Raw genomic sequence first — 19774 nt, 5'->3', positions numbered from 1 at the left:
GCTCACTCAAATCCATGAGAATGGCATTTTGCAGTCTAGTCAGAATTCTCAGAAAAAAATGAAATATTCAGAGATTACAGTTAGTAACCCTAAGCATATGCAAATTGATCTTTTTGAAAGGCTTGTGTCCTGGCTAAATTCAGATGCTTTGTCATGCAAATGGCAAAAGACCTAGAATAAAATCCCTCATGCTTTTTCAACCAAATTTCAAATGTTCCAAAGGAGAGTGGTACTACCGGTTTTCACAGTAAAAGTTGCTGGAACTTTAAAAACATTGGAAAATATATTTTTCTCTTTTTCTAATTTTCAAAACCAGACAAAATATTTCAACCAAAATTTTACACACACATAAATTAAATAAATCAGCATAAGGCATATATATGCCATTATAAATTTTCAGCCCAAACACCTAAAGTTTGGCAAAGTTATAAAAATCTTGTTTGGCTACTTTAATACTTGGTGACATTATTGTCTGCCTATAATTTCAGCCAAATTAATTATTAATATATACCTGTTTCTGTTAACTACTGTCTCCTCCAGGAAGATTTAATTATCTCTTAACCGAGTCCAAATCATGCTTACTATAGTGAAAAGTATATTTGCTGTGTGGGTTTCAATGGGTTTAAGAAATCCCTACTTTTCAGTAGCAAAAATTTGCTTAACATTACAGAGGCTATGAAAGGTAGAAAAAGACAACTCTTATGAGGAGACCAATTGAATACAGAAATAGATTTTTTTTCCTTTGGTTCTTGCCTTTTTAGTCCAATAAAGCACTTCAACATGTGCTTAACTATATGCATACAAATAGCCCCACTGTAGGCAATACACTTAAAATTTAGGTATATATTTCAGCACACTGCTAATCTGAAGTATGTTTCTATGATTCATTGTAGCTATCATTGTGTCTATCAGTGACCTGTTAAATCTACAGTGCAAGAGCAATTATTCTTAGTGGCCTGAATTATAGCATATACATTATGTGAAATGCTTTGATATGCTGTCCAATATACATGCACAATTTATAAGAGCACCTGAAGCACCATGATCAACAATAAATATTGAGAAATAGTTACCATTTCCAGAACCTTCCCTTCCGTGCTCCTCCCTATTAAAAAAATATATTCTTGTAAAATTGAAAAAATTGTATGTTCATAGACTCCTCAAACAGTATTCCTGCAACTTCTACATTGTTACATACAACAGTGATATATTTTATAAATTAGGATGGATGAAACCAGTGTGCAAATGTCAAATCTAAATTTTGTAAAGCAGTCTGGATTAAACTATCAGTTTTGGTTTTGGGGGAGGGGGGGGGGGAATCTCAATATCTTTCACCACCTGAAGCTTGAAAAACTAGCTCACTGTTTCCCAGTGACAAACAGAAAATTTATCATTGATGACAATGAACTTTTAATCTGTATCTTATTTTTACGTAGCTTACAGATAATGCAAAGATATTTGAGTGGCAAAGATAACCTTAGTAATGTAAAGACATGCAATGCTGTCTTTTCAAATAATAATAAAAATCCACACAATTCTCCAGAAATCCACAAACCCTATGTACCTGAAGAAACCCTTCTTGTTATTGGGTAAGAATCAGGGGAAAGGCCAACAAAACAGATATCATGGCAGGAGTCTGATACAGACCACCCAATCAGGATGAAGAGGCAGATGAAATATTCTATAAGCAGGTGGCAGAAGTCTCATGATCACTAGCCCTTGTTCTCATGGAGGACTTCAACTTACCAGATTTCTGCTGGAAATACAATACAACAGAGAAGAAACAGTCTAGGAGGTTCCTGAGGGGTGTGGAAGACAACTTCCTGACACAGTTGGTGAGGGAGCCAACTAGGGAAGGCGCCTGGCTGGACCTGTTGTTTGTGAACAGAGAAGGACTTGTGGGTGATGTGATGGCTGGATGCTCTGGTTGACAGAGTCCCTTGGGAGGCAGTCCTGAAGGGCAAAGGAGTCCAGGAAGGCTGAACATCCTTCAAGAAGGGAATCTTAAAGGTGCAGGAGCAGGCCGTCCCTATGTGCCAAAAAAGCCATCAGGGAAGACAACTGGCCTGGCTGAACAGAGAGCTTTAGCTGGAACTCAAAAAAAAGAAAGTTCATGACCTTTGGAAGAAGGGGCAGGCAACTCATGAGGACTACAAAGATGTGAAATTATGCAGGGAGATGTGAAATTATGCAGGGAGAAAATTAGAAGGGTCAAAGCCCAACTAGAAATTAATCTGGCTACTGCCATAAAAGACAATAAAAAATGTTTCTCTAAATACATCAGCAACAAAAGGAAGGCTAAGGAGAATCTCCATCCTTTATTGGATGCGGGGGGAAACATAGTGACAAAGGATGAGGAAAAGGCTGAGGTACTTAATGCCCTTCTTTGCCTCAGTCTTTAATAGTAAGACCAGTTGTTCTTGGGGTACCCAGCCCCCTGAGCTGAAAGACAGGGACAGGGAGCAGAATGAAGCCCCAATAATCCAAGGGGAAATGGTTAGCAACCTGCTACACCACTTAGACACACACAAGTCTATGGGGCCAGATGTGATCCACCCAAGGGTACTGAGGGAGCTGGTGGAAGCGCTCACCAAGCCACTTTTCCATCATTTATCAGCAGTCCTGGCTAACCAGGGAGGTCCCAGTTGACTGGAGGTTAGTAAATGTGACGCCCAACTACAAGAAGGGACAGAAGGAGGATGTGGGGAACTACAGGCCTGTCAGTCTGATCTCATTGCCAGGGAAGGTTATGGAGCAGCTCATCTTGAATGCCATCATACAGCATGTACAGGACAACCAGGCGATCAGGCTCATTCAGCATGGGTTTATGAAAGACAGATCCTGCTTGACTAACCTGATCTCCTTCTATGACAAGGAGACCTGCTTAGTGGATGAGGGAAAGGCTGTGGATGTTGTTTACCTGGACTTTAGTAAAGCCTTTGACACTGTTTCCCACAGCATTCTCCCGGAGAAACTGGATGCTCATGGCTTGGACAGGCATACGCTTTGCTGGGTAAGAAACTGGCTGGATGGCCGGGCCCAAAGAGTGATGGTGAATGGAGTTAAATCCAGTTGGTGGCCAGTCACAAGTGGTGTTCCCCAGGGCTCAGTATTGGGGCCAGGTCTGTTTAATATCTTTATTGGTGATCTGGACAAGGGGATCGAGTGCACCCTCAGTTAAGTTTGCAGACAACACCAAGTTGGGCGGGAGTGTTGACCTGCTTGAGGGTAGGAAGGCTCTACAGAGGGATCTGGACAGGCTGGGCTGAGGCCAGTTGCATGAGGTTCAACAAGGCTAAGTGCTGGGTCCTGCACTTGGGTCACAACAACTCCATGCAATGCTACAGGCTTGGGGAAGAGTGGCTGGAAAGCTGCCTGGTGGAAAAGGACCTGGGGGTGTTAGTCAACAGCTGCCTGAATATGAGCTGGCAGTGTGCCCAGGTGGCCAAGAAGGCCAATAGCATCCTGGCTTGTATCAGAAATAGTGTGGCCAGCAGGACTAGGGAAGTGATTGTCCCCCTGTACTCAGCACTGGTGAGACTGCACCTCGAATACTGTGTTCAGTTTTGGGCCCCTCACTACAAGAAAGACACTGAGGTGCTGGAGCACATCCGAAGAAGAGCAACAAAGCTGGTGAAGGGTCTAGAGAACAAGTCTTATGAGGAGCAGCTGAGGGAGCTGAGGTTGTTTAGCCTGGAGAAAAGGAGGCTGAGGGGAGACCTTATCGCTCTCTACAACTACCTGAAAGGAGGTTGTAGAGAGGTGAGTGTCAGTCTCTTTTCCCAAGTAACAAGTGATAGGACGAGAAGAAATGGCCTCAAGTTGTTCCAGGGAAGGTTTAGATTGGCTATTAGGAAAAATTTCTTCACTGAAAGGGTTGTCAAGCATTGGAACAGGCTGCCCAGGGAAGTGGTTGAGTCACCATCCCTGGAGGTATTTAAAAGACACGTAGATGTGGCATTTAGGGACATAGTTTAGTGGTGGACTTGGCAGTGTTAGGGTTACGGTTGGACTTGATGTTAAAAGTCTTTTCCAACCTAAATGATTCTGTGATTCTATGTTTTTTACATCTCTAGCAAAGTTCAGCTCCTGCTGTGCCCTGGCTTTCCTGATCCCCTCCCTGCACTCCCCGGACATATCCCTATAATCTTCTCAGGATGTGTATCCCTTCCTCCACTGCCTATGCATTTTCTTTTTGTGTTTTAGTGTGGCTAAGAAGTCTCAACTTAGCCAAGCTGGCCTCCTGCCTCCCCTGCTCAACTTCTTGCATGTGGGGATTGAGAAATCTTGTGCCCCAAGAAAAATGTCAGCAGAACTCGGGAAGAAAAGTCAGCTAAAAAAAAAAAAAAAAAGACTGAAAATATTTTAACATTTCAGCCTGTCATGGTTTAACCCCAGCCAGCAACTAAGCACCACACAGCTGCTCACTCACTCCCCCAGAGGTGGGATGGGGGAAAGAATCAGAAGAGTAAAAGAGAAAACTCGTGGGTTGAGATAAAGACAGGTAAATAAGTAAAGCAAAAGCCACACAGACAAGTAAAGCAAAATAAGGAATTCATTCACCACTTCCCATCAGCAGGTGGGTATTCAGCCATCTCCAGGAAAGCAGGGATCCATCACACATAATGGTTACTTGGGAAGACAAACGCCATCACTCCAAACATGTCCCACTTCCTTCTTCTTCCCCCAGCTTTATATGCTGGGCATGACATCATATGGTCTGGGATATCCCTTGGGTCAGTTGGGGTCAGCTGTCCCACCTGTGTCCCCTCCCAACTTCGTGTACACTCCCAGCCTCCTTGCTGGTGGGGTGGGGTGAGAAGTAGAAAAGGCCTTGACTCTGTGTAAGCACTGCTCAGCAATAATCAAAACATCCCTGTGTTATCAACACTTTTTTCAGCACAAATGCAAAACATAGCACCATACTAGCTACTATGAAGGAAATGAACTCTATCCCAGCCAAAATCAGCACACAGCCCTAGAATCAAAAGTTTTGTGTATAGCTTGCATCAGGTAGACTTTGCAAAGTGGAATTAAAATAAACCTATAGGGCTACTGTTTATCCAGTCAGATGAATCTCATGTTCTCTTATCTAGTCCCTAAAATACTGTAGCAAAACCCATCTCCCCCAAAACAAAAAACAACAACAAAAAACAAAAGTCCAAACCCAAAACACTTCTAGTTGAAGGTTCAAGACAAACTGTCTGAACAAAAACTCATCACTCATGTTTGGACTATTCATTGTCATGTTAAATGCAATTCTGAAGCAGTATTATTTTTGCAGAAGGGACATGCAAACATATTTTTGGTTAGAGGTCACCTGACCCTCTCAACAGCCTCTTCTCAACCTTCTAAAGGCTGCAGCAGACTGTCTCAGTAGCCTTGACCAGGCTAAAGCCACTTACACGCTTTCTCCTCCCCCTTCACTGTATTCAGCTTTTCCTCCTTCACAACCATCACCTCCTGCTTGTGCTAAACCAATCTCGGTAATGCAAAACAAAACTGCAACTACAGCAAACTTAAAAGAGACACTACTCGAAAGTCATTTTTCCTTCCAATTATTTTGCACCTACTATATCTGCAAGTAATGTATGTTATAATATCTGAAGGAAGTAATCCTAAAACCCTGCTCAACAAAACAACACTGTTTATTGTCCCACCACTGCCACTATATTTACTGTGGGCATTTGACTGCATGTGCTACATTGTCAGTTTTCAGCATTTCTCATGTGCATTGTCAAGTTTCTCCCAGTCTGAAGTCTTTTATTAGTTTTTTTTCCTCCTTACATGGTTTTAGCAGATTTTATTTATATTTTTCATATCACAGTGCCGACACCTAAAAAGTAGTTCTTGCATACTATTTCAGCATTAGCAATTTTGACAAAGTTCTAGCATTTGGTGTCCCTTTTACACACAGGCACAGGGAGACCGTTTGCTTTCTTCTAACACCTTTGCTGTTTTGCCTTTTTTTTTTTTAATGGACGAAAAATAAACGAAACGATGAACACACCACTGCTTTCCCCTGTATCTTGAAACACAATATCACTCGCAAGTAATTCCCCCTCCCCCCACCTTGCAGTAACCCCATTTAAACTCCCCGAGAACAATGCACTTGAATCCGTGCCCCCTCCCCGGTCCCGGCTGCCCGCACCCTGGGCCCGGCCCCGGCAGGCAGGGCCAGCCAGGCGGAGAAGAGGAAGACAAACGGGGAGGAGGCAGGAAGATACGCGGTACCGATGAAAAGTTAAGAGACGGAGAGTTATAAAGCAGCGGTGGAAGGCTCCCGATGCCCCCCCACACACACACCCAGCGGCAGCACCGTCCCCAGCAGCAAGGTAAGGCTCTTTGTTATCAAAGTTGTCCCAAAACCTTGCGCTGCCACAAACACCCTCGTATGCAAGTGCACTCCTCCGTCCTCGCCCTAGCGCGCCGACGGCTCAACGGTCGCCCTCCCTGACTCCACATCCCGCCGCACTGAGGAGCTGGGGAAGGGGAGGGGGGCGATGGTCCCCGCCAAGCACGACCTCCTTCCCTCCTTCCCACTCACCCAGCCCCTGACGGCCCCTCCTGTCCTGCCACCTCTCCCGCCGCGGGGCGCTGAGGGACCCCTTCCCGGACCCTTCTCGCCCGTGGCGCAAAGGGCAGCTTCAATCGCCTCCCTCCACATCGCCCCCAGCCCCCGCGTCGGGCTTCCCTGCCCACCGCGGTGCGAGGGCCAAGGCCCCCGTGGCCCAGCTCCTCCCTGCCTCCCGTCGCCCCGGCCCGTTCCCGCCCGGTCCCTTCCGCTCCCCACGGGCTCCCCCCTCCTTTCTCGGAGCGCGCATCCGGCCATATCACCCGCGAGCAGGAAAGTTACGTTGTGCAAGGTATGTATGTGTGTAGGCGCCTAGTCAGGCAGGTTGTACTCACTTCTCCCTGGCCTGGCTGTCGGACGGGACGGTGCTGTTGCTCTTGCCTTTGCCGTACATGCCTGCAGAGAGCTCCGACTGTCACGCACCTGTCAACCCATCACAGCCTCCCCGGGAACAGCCCCGTCACCATGGAGACGCTGACACCCCCCCCCCCCCCACCACCATTGGCCCGCCGCGCAGGAGGGCACACCCCCCGCGCGGTGATTGACAGATAGAGAACAGGACAGACTGCTTCCTCCTCCTCCCTCTCTCTGCCCCCACCCTCTCGTCTGCTCCTCCTCCTCCTCCTCCTCCTCCTTCTTCTTCTTTCTCCCTCCCCTCCCCCGCTTGCGCTCTCCCTTCCCCGGTGAAAGGGGGAATTAGAAACGGTTCTAGAAGGATTTTAAACATCTCGCTGTTCCGAGCGCTCGCTACCCGCCCTCCGTTGCTACCGGCGAGGGAAAGCACGAAGGAGAGAGGGAAAGTGCGGACTGGACTCCACAGCTAGCACCACCAGGCAGCTCCCAGTCTCCCCGTTGTACAGCCAGCTGCATAGGCCACCGCGCACTGCCGCCCTCCCCAGCACCCCTTCCCCGCCCCTAGCCCATTCAATCAGCTGTGGTGTGCGCTTCGATCCTCATCCCCCGCAGGCTGGGGGTGAAGACAGCAGGGAGTTGCCTCTGCCACCCCCCTGGGATCTAGAGTGGCCCTGTGGCTTCCTCTGTCCCCCTCCTCCCCTCGGTGTCCACATTGACCCCACTCCCTGCAGAAGTCCCCTCAGCAGCTACAGGGCCCCAACACCCAGCCCCAAACTACCTTAGGATCTGTCACCCCTTTTGTGCCTCCTCTGGCCCACTGAAGATGCTCCACACACCCTGCACTATGTGGGTGCCCCCACCAAGCCTTGGCACTGCAATACCCTCTCCCCTGAGCCCTCTGACCACCTCAGAGGCCACTTCATGGGCCCTTCCACCTAGACCCCTTCATACTGGGCTTCAAATTTTCTTTTAGTACCCACAAGTACCCCCCAAGCTATAGTACTAGTTCTGTCAGGCCCCAAACTACTTGAATACCTATGTCTGCCCTCCCACAGAAATCTGCTCAGCTCCTACATTCTTTGAACACCAAAGCTCAAATACTTCTAGCACAGCTAGGAAGAGTAGGGACAAGCTGAGAGTGCATTCCCTATCAAAGTAAAGATACTGAATCAAAACAGTATGTCTTAGAAAAGCTAAAAAAAAACCCCACCAAAAATAAAGATTTTTTTAAAGGTACATTTCAAATAATTGCATGCTCCTGAGAGGTGATAGGAAGAGAGAAACTACTGCTACCATTTATTACTTTTTTTTTAAGTACCCCAAAGTTTCAAGACTTTTGTTGTTGCTACTCAAGCATAATCCCAGATTTTTCAGATTTTGATACATGTTTATAAATAAATAACTAATCCTGTAAATCTACTTGTGTGTATAACCCAAGGGGGCTTTTAGTGTTTAATGTCAAGCACTCAGAGTGCTTCTTAGTCAGGCCACATAGCAAATTGTTACGAAAATATCATTCCCTAACTATTGTACCAATTAGTCTTTATAATATGGAATTGTATGAATTTTCTTAAGATATATATATGCATATAGTTGACACTGCATACTGCACAGTCATGGTTAAGTAAGCATGACCAAAGGACTCCAGCTCATTGCAAGGAGGACAATGACAGAACCCACCCTGAAGAAAAAAGGATACCCCTCAACTACCAAGATAATGCCAGCATCCCAGCCCCTCTAACACCTCTGTGAAACCCTCCCATTATCTGACATCAGAGATAAGGAACTGTAGCAAGACAGACTCCAGGGACACCTAGATCAAGAAAGAAGCAGATAGATGATGATGCCACAGAATTACAGTTGCTTTGCAAAACAGTAGTGTGTGTGTGTGTGTGTGTGTGTGTTAAATAGTGATTGGTCAAATCATGTTGTACCTGAACACTTGAAAGGTATAAGAACCATGTGTAAAACCACATTCAGTGTGCCTCAATTTGAATGGAACACCTCATGTGCATGAATAAAGAATTGCTCTTGTAATTCTATACTTTGCGTCCTAGCCTCTCTCCTCGGTTGACATGGGCTAGCTGCAAATTTTTCATGACAAAATATACCCACCTCCCCATTGTGCTTCCAGGCAAAGTTCTCTAACAATAATTGCCACACAAAATTTGAGGAGGGAAGTTGTATAAGACACAGACCACGAGCATCTGCTTATCATTGTTAGAGCTGCAGAAAAAAATATCCTCTGGATTTTGAGCTGCTAGAATGAAAGAAACAATTGGTAAGGTGAAATTGGTCTGGGGGAATTAAGAGTGACAGGAACAAATTAGTGATAGAGTAGTAGAGACAAGAGGAAGGAGTAAAATGCTCAAGTCCTACCTTTTGTAGTTACACAAGTACAGCTCCCTATCATAGACACTGTTTGTGTGGGATTTATGCTTTTGCAGCTCCCTATAATAATTTATCAGATTAAGGCATACCACAACAAAAGCCATTTTATACCAGAGTTGTTTGTCTGTCCTAGACTTTTGCCCCACTATATTTTTTTATATTAATAGGTCAGTGGGACAGAGCAGTTGAAAGAAGTGTATTGGGGGGTCTATTCAACCAGCTGACAGTACTCACCCCAGGCCTCCACATCTCTGCAGGACCAGGCTCCTGCTTACTTGCAAATTGAACCACTGAAACCATCGAAAGAATGACAAGCAAGGTGGCAACAAAGAGTTATGGTGGGGGTAGAAAAAAGTGGGAAACGACAGAAGAAAATAAGCAAGAACATGGAATGGAAGGATAAAATAAGTTAACAAAGCGAAAAAAGGAAGTGTAAATGACCATAGGTGAGAACAGAAAAAAGGAAGCAAAGTCCAGGAATAATGAACAATGAATTTGGGTGATAAACAGTGAAGAGTGAACTAAAGGGACATATTTTGATTGCATTCATACTGAATAATATTTAGATATATTGTACCATGGAGTTCACATGAGGGCTAGTCATGTGACTGATTGTACCGGGTCTGGCTGAGCCAGAATTGGTTTTCCCCTGTAGCAGCCCTCATGGTGCTGTGTTTTATGTTGGGAGCTGGCAGGGTGTTGATAGCACACTGGTGGTGTGGCTACTGCTGAGTAGTGCTTACACAGCACCAAGGCTCTTTCTGACATTTCCCCCCCAACCACAGTGGGACGGGGTGGGCAAGATCTTGGGAGGGGACACAACCAGGACAGCTGACCCGAACTGACCAAAGGGATATTCCAGACCATATGACGTCTGCTCAGTATAAAGCTGGGAGAAAGGAGGAAGGGGGTGGGGTCACCCTTGGTCCTCCGAGGCAACCACTACGCGTATTGGAGCCCTGCTTCCTGAGAAGGCCCGACATCGCCTGTTAATGGGAAGTAGAGAATAAATCTGTTTTCTTTTTTGCTTCTGCGCGCGGACCTTTGCTTCACTTTGCTTATATTAAAACTGCTTTTGTTTTACCCACAAGGGTTGGTTGGTTTTTTTCCTATCTTATTTTCTTTCCCCTCTTTGCCCTGTTGACAAAAAAGGGGGAAGGGGGGAAAGTGATAGAGCGACTTGGTGGGTACCTGGCATTTAGCCAAGGTCAAACCACCACACTGATTTTATTCAATATGAATATGGGTAGCAAAAAATGATAGAAAGAAAGGCAGAGAAAGAATCAGGACAGAGAAAAAAGGACTTGGGTTTTGAGTAAAATATAAGAGTAGCTGAGGGAAGAAGAGAGAGCAGGGATGTTCCTAGGCAAATGCTAGAAGGATAGTTGACACTTATTTTGGTGCAGGATCATAAAAAACTTTGGGTTTTTAGCCATGGAAGAACCTTTGAGACACAAGGTATGCTGGGGCCTGACAGGATCCACCTGTCCCAATGGGGAAGATTCACCTTTGGGCGTAAGCTGGCAGGACTGATCGAGAAAGCTTTAAAATAGAATCCATGGGGGAAGGGGATGCCAACAGGATTGCAGCAGGTAAGTCAAGGGTTAGCATCGCATTGTCTGAGAGTGGCAATACTAGTGGGACCATTTACACTGCTCCTGGGAACACAGAGGGCTCAGGAGTGTATCTGAAATGCTTGTACACCAATGCATGCAGTATGAGAAACAATCAGGATGAACTGGAAGCGTTGGTCAGCTCTCAGAGCTACAATATCATTGGTATTAGTGAGACCTGGTGGAATGAGTCCCACGACTGGAGTGCTGGCATGAAGGGCTACAGGCTCTTCAGGAAGGACAGGCAGTGCAGGCAAGGTGAAGGTATCACACTATATGTAAGGAAGAGGTTTGATTGTACAGCACTTACAGTTAGCGATGATGTGGTTGAGAGCCTCTGGGTGAGGATTAGGGGGATGGAAAACAAAGCAGAAGTTGCAGTGGGTGTCCACTACTGATTGCCCAGCCAGGATGTAAGCACTGATGAGTTATTCTATAGGCAATTAGGAGAAATCTCTGGATCAGTAGCCTTGTCCTTATGGGAGATTTCAACTTCCTAGACATCAACTGGGAATACCATACTGCTGTGATGAGCAGGTCTGGGAAATTCTTGAAGTTTGTAGGGGATAACTTCTTGTCACAGGTACTCAGTGAGACAACTAGGAAAGATGCTCTCCTAGACTTGCTGTTTGTGAATAGAGAAAGACTCGTGAGGGATGTGATAGTATGTGGCTGTCTTGGCCACAGAGATCATAAAATGCTTCAGTTCAAAATTTTCAGTGTAATGAGTAAAGAGAACAGCAGAGTTACTACCCTGGACTTCAGGAGGACAAACTTTAAGCTATTCAGGGAGCTATTTAGCAGAATACCCTGGGAATCTGCTTTTGAGGGCTTAGGAGTCCACAAGTGTTGGTCAGTCTCTAAGAACCACCTTTTAGAAGCACAAGAGTAGGCAATTCCAGTGTGTCAAAAGTCAAGCAAGTGGGGCAGCTTGGCTGAACAGGGAACTCCTCGTGGAGCTCAATTGGAAAAAGAAATTGTATGATTTCTGGAAGCAAGGTCAGGCTTCGCAGTAAGATTACAGAGCTGTTGTTTGTATATGCAGGGAAAAAACATGGAAGGCAAAAACTCAGAGTTGAAACTGGCCAGTGTTCTGTCAGACAATAAGAAAGTCTTTTTTAAGTATATTAAGAGCAAGAGAAGGTCCAAGGAAAACATTGGACTGATACTTGTTGAAGATGGTCACCTGACAAATAGGGATGAAGAAATGGTGGAGGCATTCAGTGCTTTTCTTCCCCTCAGTCTTTAATAATATTAACAGACCTTGGAATGCCCGGTCCTCTGAGTTGGAGGACCGTGACTGTTGGAACAGTGACTTTCCATTTGTGGACACTGAAACTGTAAAGGACCAGCTCTATCAGCTGAATGTTCACAAGTCCATGGGGCCTGATGAGATTCATCCCAGCGTACTGAAGGAACTAGCGGATGTCATGGCAGGACCCCTCTTGATCATCAACCAAAGGTCTTTGGGAGTCTGGGGAGGTCCCTGCTGGCTGGAAACTAGCCAATGTTAATCCACTCTACAAGAAGGGCATGAGGGAAGACCCAGGGAACTTCAGGCCTGTTAGTCTAACCTCAGTTCCTGGAAAAATTATGGAGAAGATTATACAGAGTACTATTGAAAGACATTTAAAGAGCAATGCAATCATCAGTCACAGTCAACATGGGTTCACAAAGGAAAATTCCTGTCTAACTAATTTGATCTCATTCTACGATAAGGTCACTTGCCTAGTGGAGGAAGGGAAGGTGGTGGATGCAGTTTTTCTGGATTTTAGTAAGGCTTTTGATACCATTGTCACGTCCTGCTCAGACGAGGGAGACAAGTGACTCAGATTCACAAATCCCCAATGGAGCAGACAACAAGTCTCCAAGTCTAAACATTTATTACCTACCCACAATGTACTAACTGAACACACGATAGTTGGCTAAGTATATAGCAAGTTGTGGCAAGCAATACAATATGCCTTGCATTTCTTAATGGGAAAGGGAAAAGAGGGAGATAGAGGGAATGGGGAAATACAGATCACCGGTTGTATCGGGTCTGGCTGAGCCAGAATTGGTTTTCCCCTGTAGCAGCCCTCATGGTGCTGTGTTTTATGCTGGGAGCTGGCAGGGTGTTGATAGCACACTGGTGTTGTGGCTACTGCTGAGTAGTGCTTACACAGCACCAAGGCTCTTTCTGACATTTCCCCCCCCACAGTGGGACGGGGTGGGCAAGATCTTGGGAGGGGACACAACCAGGACAGCTGACCCGAACTGACCAAAGAGATATTCCATACCATATGACGTCTGCTCAGTATAAAGCTGGGAGAAAGGAGGAAGGGGGTGGGGGTCACCCTTGGTCCTCCGAGGCAACCGCTACGCATATCAGAGCCCTGCTTCCTGAGAAGGCCCGACATCGCCTGTTAATGGGAAGTAGAGAATAAATCTGTTTTCTTTTTTTTTGCTTCCGCGCGCGGACCTTTGCTTCGCTTTGCTTATATTAAAACTGCTGTTGTTTTACCCACAAGGGTTGTTTTGTTTTCCTATCTTATTTTCTTTCCCTTCTTTGCCCTATTGAGAAAAAAAGGGGAAGGGGGGGGAAGTGATAGAGCGACTTGGTGGGTACCTGGCATTTAGCCAAGGTCAAACCACCACAGTCAATTTTGGCGCCCAACGTGGGGCGGGACAACGGCAGTTTTATATTAATTGTGCTATAGCTATAGCAGTTAGTAAGCGACAAGCTCTTGTGCTGGTCACGGGTTTGTTTATTGCTCTGCTTATCTTTATTTTGCTAAGCTCGGGAACATGCTGGAAGAAATTGGGAACATCATGAGTGGTTTTATTCTGCAAGCTCCCGAAGTACTTATTAATCCTTATGTTAGCTCTTTGATACTGTTCATTAATGCTATTCGCCTATTGTGGGCTGTGTGGAGCTCGTTAGGTTTTTGGTGTAAGAGAAAGCAAATTTTGGGTGAGAGAATACCAAAATGTGCCCTGAGGCGGCCTGTCCCTGGGTGGCAGGGGGAGTGGAAGGATTTGGGCAGATTCCTAGGACGGTTATCACCTCCTGTAGCCTGGGATCTTACCCCTGAACAGGCAAGCAACCCCGCAAAACTGACACAACACCTGATAGAAGGGTGCCTTGTCTATCCCGATGAAAATCAGCAACTCCTAGCGCTGTACTGGGGCCTGGCCTATGCTTATCGAGCTGCAGTTCAGTGCTCTCAAAGGACTGTGGTGGAAATGGGAACTCAAACAAAAACAATAACAGCAGAGATTGCCCCAGTAGTAAAAAAGAAACAGTGGACAAGGAGAACAACAGGTCCATACCCTCGATTAATAAGGGACGAAAAAGAGGAGGAAGAAGCGGGTCCTTCAGCAAAGGGGTCAGAAGAGGGAATAACAGAACTCAAACAGGAGGCAGAAACTACCCGGTCCCTGACATCATCAGAACTGCGAGATCTGCGGAAAGACTATAGCCGCCAGCCGGGTGAGCGGATTGCTGCCTGGCTGCTTCGATGCTGGGATAATGGGGCTGATGCTCAGCAGCTGGAAGGTAAGGAAGCCCAACAGCTGGGTTCCCTTGCTAGAGATCGAGGAATTGAAAGGGGAATTGGAAAAGAAACAGGAATTTGCAGTCTGTGGAGACGGCTCCTTTCAAGTGTTAAAGCAAGATATCCTTTCAAGGAAGATCTTACGGATAACTCCCCAGGGAAGTGGGCTACTGCGGATGAAGGTGTCCAGTACCTGAGAGAACTAGCAGTGCTGGAAGTCATCTATAGTGATCCAAATAATGATGAAGCCCCTAAAAATCCAGAGGATGTCCTGTGCACACGGGCCATGTGGAGGAAGGTGATTAAAGGTGCACCATCCTCGTATTCTGCGGGCTTGGCTGCGATGTACTATCCAGAAATGGATATGGGAGAAGGACTAAGATGTACGCCAACTGTGGAGGCAGTCTCTTCCTGGCTTCAGAACTTTGAAGAGAGTCTTGGAACCTCCTCATCTCTACGGGCGAGTGCCTTAGATGTCAGGAGCACCCCAAGAAATCGGTTCTCTTCCACCCCAGTCAGAGGGAAAGGGAAACCTAGGCGCATGACACGTGGCGAACTTTGGTTCTTCCTACGTGACCAGGGGGAGGACATGAGGAAGTGGGATGGTCAACCCACCTTCAAATTGGAAGCTCGTGTACATGAATTGCGAGGAAAGACCCCTGCCAAGAAGACAACATCCAAGAAGGTTGTTAATGTAGCTGGCGTGAAACTGCAAGAAAGTAATCAGCGATCTCCCAGATACAGGAAGAATGAGATCACCTCCCTTGGCCCTGATGAAGGAGTTTCCGGCCTGGCACAGCAAGGGTCAGACAGTGAATACTCTGACCAAGAACAGGAATAGAGGGCCCCTGCCTCCAGCCAGGAGGAGGAAAGGGATGATCGGGTGTATTGGACAGTGTGGATTCGATGGCCTGGCACATCAAATCCACAGAAGTACCAGGCTTTAATCGATACCGGGGCACAGTGTACATTAATGCCATCAAGTTATAGAGGGGCAGAACCTATCTGGATCTCAGGAGTGACAGGCGGATGTCAAGAACTGTCAGTACTGGAGGCCGAGGTTAGCTTGACCGGGGATAAGTGGGAAAAACATCCCATTGTAACTGGCCCAGAAGCCCCTTGTATCTTGGGCATTGACTACCTCAAGAGGGGGTATTTCAAAGACCCAAAAGGATACCGATGGGCTTTTGGTGTGGCCAGTGTGAACACAGAGAAGGTCAAACAGTTGTCTAATCTGCCTGGCCTCTCAGGAGATCCTTTTGTTGTAGGACTGTTGCGAGTTAAAGAACAACAGGTGCCAATTGCCATGAGGACCGTGCACCGACGGCAGTATCGCACGAACCGAGACTCTCTGGCTCCCATCCAAGAACTGATCCGTCAACTGGAGACCCAAGGTGTCATCAGTAAGACACATTCGCCTTTTAATAGCCCAATATGGCCAGTGCGAAAGTCTGACGGAGGGTGGAGGTTGACAGTAGACTATCGTGGCCTGAACGAAGTGACGCCACCACTGAGTGCTGCTGTACCAGATATGTTAGAGCTCCAGTATGAGCTAGAGTCAAAGGCAGCCAAGTGGTACGCCACAATCGACATCGCCAATGCATTCTTTTCAATTCCTTTGGCAGAAGAGTGCAGGCCACAGTTTGCTTTCACGTGGAGGGGTGTCCAATATACCTGGAATCGACTACCCCAGGGGTGGAAGCACAGCCCCACTATTTGTCATGGACTAATTCAAACTGCACTGGAAAAGGGTGATGCCCCTGAACATCTACAGTACATCGATGACATCATTGTGTGGGGCAACAAGGCAGAAGAAGTGTTCAAGAAAGGACAAAAAGTAATTGAGATTCTTCTGAGAGCTGGTGTCCTGGTTTAACCAGGATAGGGTTAAGTTTCCCCAGCAGTGGGGGGGGAGCTCTAGCTGGGTTATTCAGATACCATGCAGACGTCACATCCTGGCAGGTCACATTTTTCCTGGCGCGGAGCGCGGTGCACTCGTGGTTTTGTACATCGTGCTTCAAACTGCTGTATTTGGTAGCTATTTTGCTCTGTTCACTGCTATCACTATTATTGTTATTGTTGTTGTTGGTTGTGTTGCTATTGCATTGTTGTATTAAACCTTTCCTTATTTCAGTCTTGGGGCTTTGTATTTCACTCCCTTTGTGGGGGAGGGGCAGCGGCCGCGTGGTCTCAGACCCCGGCAGGGGCTAAACCACCACAACTTTGGCGCTCCAACGTGAGGCTGGAGAAGACTGAAATAAGGACAAAAGGAGAAGTGTGTTAGAGCAATCTGTTAGGTGTAATTTTTCTGTTTTACTTGTATTGTTTGATAGGAAATGTTTGCAATGCTGGGCAATTTGCTTGCGTGGTGGGGCTGGATTAATCCTCATGTCCACTCTGTGCTCCTAGTACTGGTGTTTGTTCTCGGTGGAAAATGTATCAAGGGACTTGTTTTGCTCTACTGGTTACTGTCTGCTTATAATGGGCTCGTTTCGCTGCTTGTGGGGGTGCACCGCTACCTGTTTGCTGCCTGGTCTTTTGTTTGGGGTCTCACCTCCTCTATGGGTGAGCCAGGGGAAGAGATTCTCTCGGTTTTTGAGAGTTTCAGCTATCCCTGGAGCATCCAGGCCACTGTGTTCGCGGCACAATGCTTTCTAAATGTCTGCCAGATCTTGTTTTGGGCCATGCGGTACTTCTCCAACAATAGCACCACCCGGAAACCTGCCCCGGGGGCAGATAGTTATAAATGGCTAGGTATGTGGGAGAAGATGGGCAAGTACCTGAGTGAGTGGTCACCCCCAACGTTCTGGGATTTTACTCCCGAACAAGTGCAGAGTCCTGATAAACTGGTGGAGTGTTTGAAAAAGGTGTGCTGCCAATCTGACAAACCCCGGGAGATGCAGCTCGCTGCGATGTGCTGGGGGCTTGCCCATGCTTACCGTGTCATGTTTAACACTGTTCACTGCCCTCAAGGGGGCGAAAGAGCTGCAGGGTCTGAAAGTGAGCCTGCTGGTGCAGCAGCTGGGCCAGGGGGACAGGCAGTGCCAGTACCGGTCGCCTCCACCAGCACAGCAGCTGAGCCGGAGGGACAAGCAGTACCAGTATCAGTTGCCCCGATACGGAAAACCAAATATACCAAAAAATCCCCTCGCAGTGCACAGGGTGATAATGAACCAGGCCCATCACGAGAGCAGGAGGAAGAGCCGGAGGTAATCATCCGATCTCTATCCCTCAGTGAGTTGCGAGATATGCGGAAGGATTACAGCCGCATTGCAGGCGAGCAAATTTGCACCTGGTTGCTCCGGTGCTGGGATACTGGAGCTGCTGGTTTGGAATTGGAGGGGAGAGAGGCCAAGCAGGTGGGACATTTGGCCAAGCAGGTTGGTATTGACAAGGCAATAGGGAAACAGGCTCAAACCCTCAGCCTTTGGAAGCGACTCCTGCTCGCTGTGAGGGAGAGGTACCCCTACAAGGATGATTCTCTATGTCGGTTAGGCAAGTGGACCGACATGGAGAAAGGCATCCAAAACCTCAGGGAAATGGCTGTGTTTGACATGATCTATGGTGATCTGAATGATGAGCAGTCACCATTGGATCCAGATCTGGTCCCTTGCACACAACTGATGTGGCGGAAGTTCCTGCAAAGTGGACCAGAGGCACATTCCAAAGCATTAGCAGCAGCATCCTGGTGGCGAGACAATCAGACAGTGGATGAAGTGACTATGCATCTCCGGCACTATGAGGGAAGTCTCCCTTCCTCCCAACATGCCTGGGTTTCAGCCGTAGAGGAACTGTCTCAGAGGCTCCAAAAAATGGAACAGGACATGTCCTATGTTTCACCTGCACGGGCCGATGTCTCAGCCATTAGAAGCAGGCGTTTCCCCACCCAAGAGAAGGGCGGTAGAAGGTACACACCACGGGGCACCCTGTGGTTCTTCCTCCGCGACAATGGGGAGAACATGAGAAGGTGGCATGGGCAGCCCACTTCCGCCCTAGCTGCACGAGTACAGCAACTGAAAGGGAAGACCACCATGAAAGGGGAGTCTTCCAAGAGAGATGCAGCTCCAGTGTCTAGTCAGAAATCCCCCAAACAGAATAGAATGGCCAGCAGTATGCTTGACCCTCTTGAGGGGACCAGTAAGTCATTCCTGCAGGAGTCACTCTTAGATCAAGTGAGTGATGGTGAGCAGGATTAGAGGGGCCCTGCCTCCAGCCAGGTGGAGGAAAGGGATAATCGGATTTACTGGAAGGTGTGGATCCGATGGCCTGGCACATCAGAACCACAAGAATACAAGGCCTTGGTAGACACTGGCGCACAGTGCACTCTGATGCCATCAAGCCACAGTGGGGTTGAATCCATCTGCATCTCTGGAGTGACAGGGGGGTCCCAACAGCTAACCCTATTAGAGGCTGAAGTGAGCTTAACTGGGAAGGACTGGCATAAGCACCCCATTGTGACTGGCCCAGATGCCCCGTGCATCCTAGGTATAGACTATCTCAGGAGAGGGTACTTTAAAGACCCAAAAGGGTACCGGTGGGCCTTTGGTATAGCTGCCCTGGAGGAGGTTGAGCAATTGTCCACTTTACCTGGCCTCTCAGAGGACCCCTCGGTGGTGGGGTCGCTTCAGGTCGAAGAGCAGCGAGTGCCAATTGCTACCAAGATGGTGCACCGGCGGCAGTACCGTACTAACCGAGATTCCCTGGTCCCCATCCATCAGCTGATCCGTCGACTAGAAAGCCAGGAGGTGATCAGCAAGACTCACTCACCTTTCAACAGCCCTATATGGCCAGTGAGAAAACCTAATGGCGAATGGAGACTGACTGTGGACTACCGTGGCCTGAATGAAGTTACGCCAGCGATGAGTGCTGCAGTGCCGGACATGCTAGAGCTCCAGTATGAGCTGGAGTCGAAGGCAGCCAAGTGGTACGCCACGATTGACATCGCTAACGCGTTTTTCTCCATTCCAATAGCACCAGAGTGCAGGCCACAGTTTGCGTTCACTTGGAGGGGTATCCAGTACACCTGGAATCGATTGCCCCAGGGGTGGAAACACAGCTCCACCATTTGCCATAGACTGGTCCATACTGCACTGGAGAAAGGTGGGGCTCCAGAACACCTGCAGTTCATTGATGATATCATTGTATGGGGGGACACAGCTGAGGAAGTCTTTGAGAAAGGAAAGAAGATAATTGAAATCCTTCTGAAGGCTGGTTTTGCCATCAAGCGACAGAAGGTTAAGGGGCCTGGAAGGGAGATTCAGTTCCTAGGAATAAAATGGCAAGATGGGCGTCGCCACATCCCAATG

At 47.4% G+C, this 19774-nt stretch overlaps 1 protein-coding gene across 6 annotated transcripts in view; it reads right to left on the bottom strand.

The window, feature by feature from the left end:
* LOC141917788 (single-stranded DNA-binding protein 2-like) overlaps positions 1-19774 on the bottom strand; it is a 294301-nt gene that overhangs the window by 228988 nt on the left and 45539 nt on the right. For 5 of the 6 annotated variants that reach the window (XM_074811311.1, XM_074811312.1, XM_074811314.1 and 2 more), the window contains exon 1: positions 6910-7024. The exons of the other annotated variant lie outside the window; for it this stretch is intronic. In XM_074811311.1, coding sequence (XP_074667412.1) covers positions 6910-6968 — 59 coding nt within the window. In that variant the 5' untranslated portion in view covers positions 6969-7024. Of the gene's footprint in view, positions 1-6909; positions 7025-19774 lie in introns of those variants that run through there. 6 annotated transcript variants of the gene reach the window in all.

This window comes from Strix aluco, chromosome W (genome assembly GCF_031877795.1).
Source record: "Strix aluco isolate bStrAlu1 chromosome W, bStrAlu1.hap1, whole genome shotgun sequence".
In the NCBI taxonomy this organism is placed as follows: Eukaryota; Metazoa; Chordata; class Aves; order Strigiformes; family Strigidae; genus Strix; species Strix aluco.
This window is presented reverse-complemented; position numbering and strand designations above follow the sequence as displayed.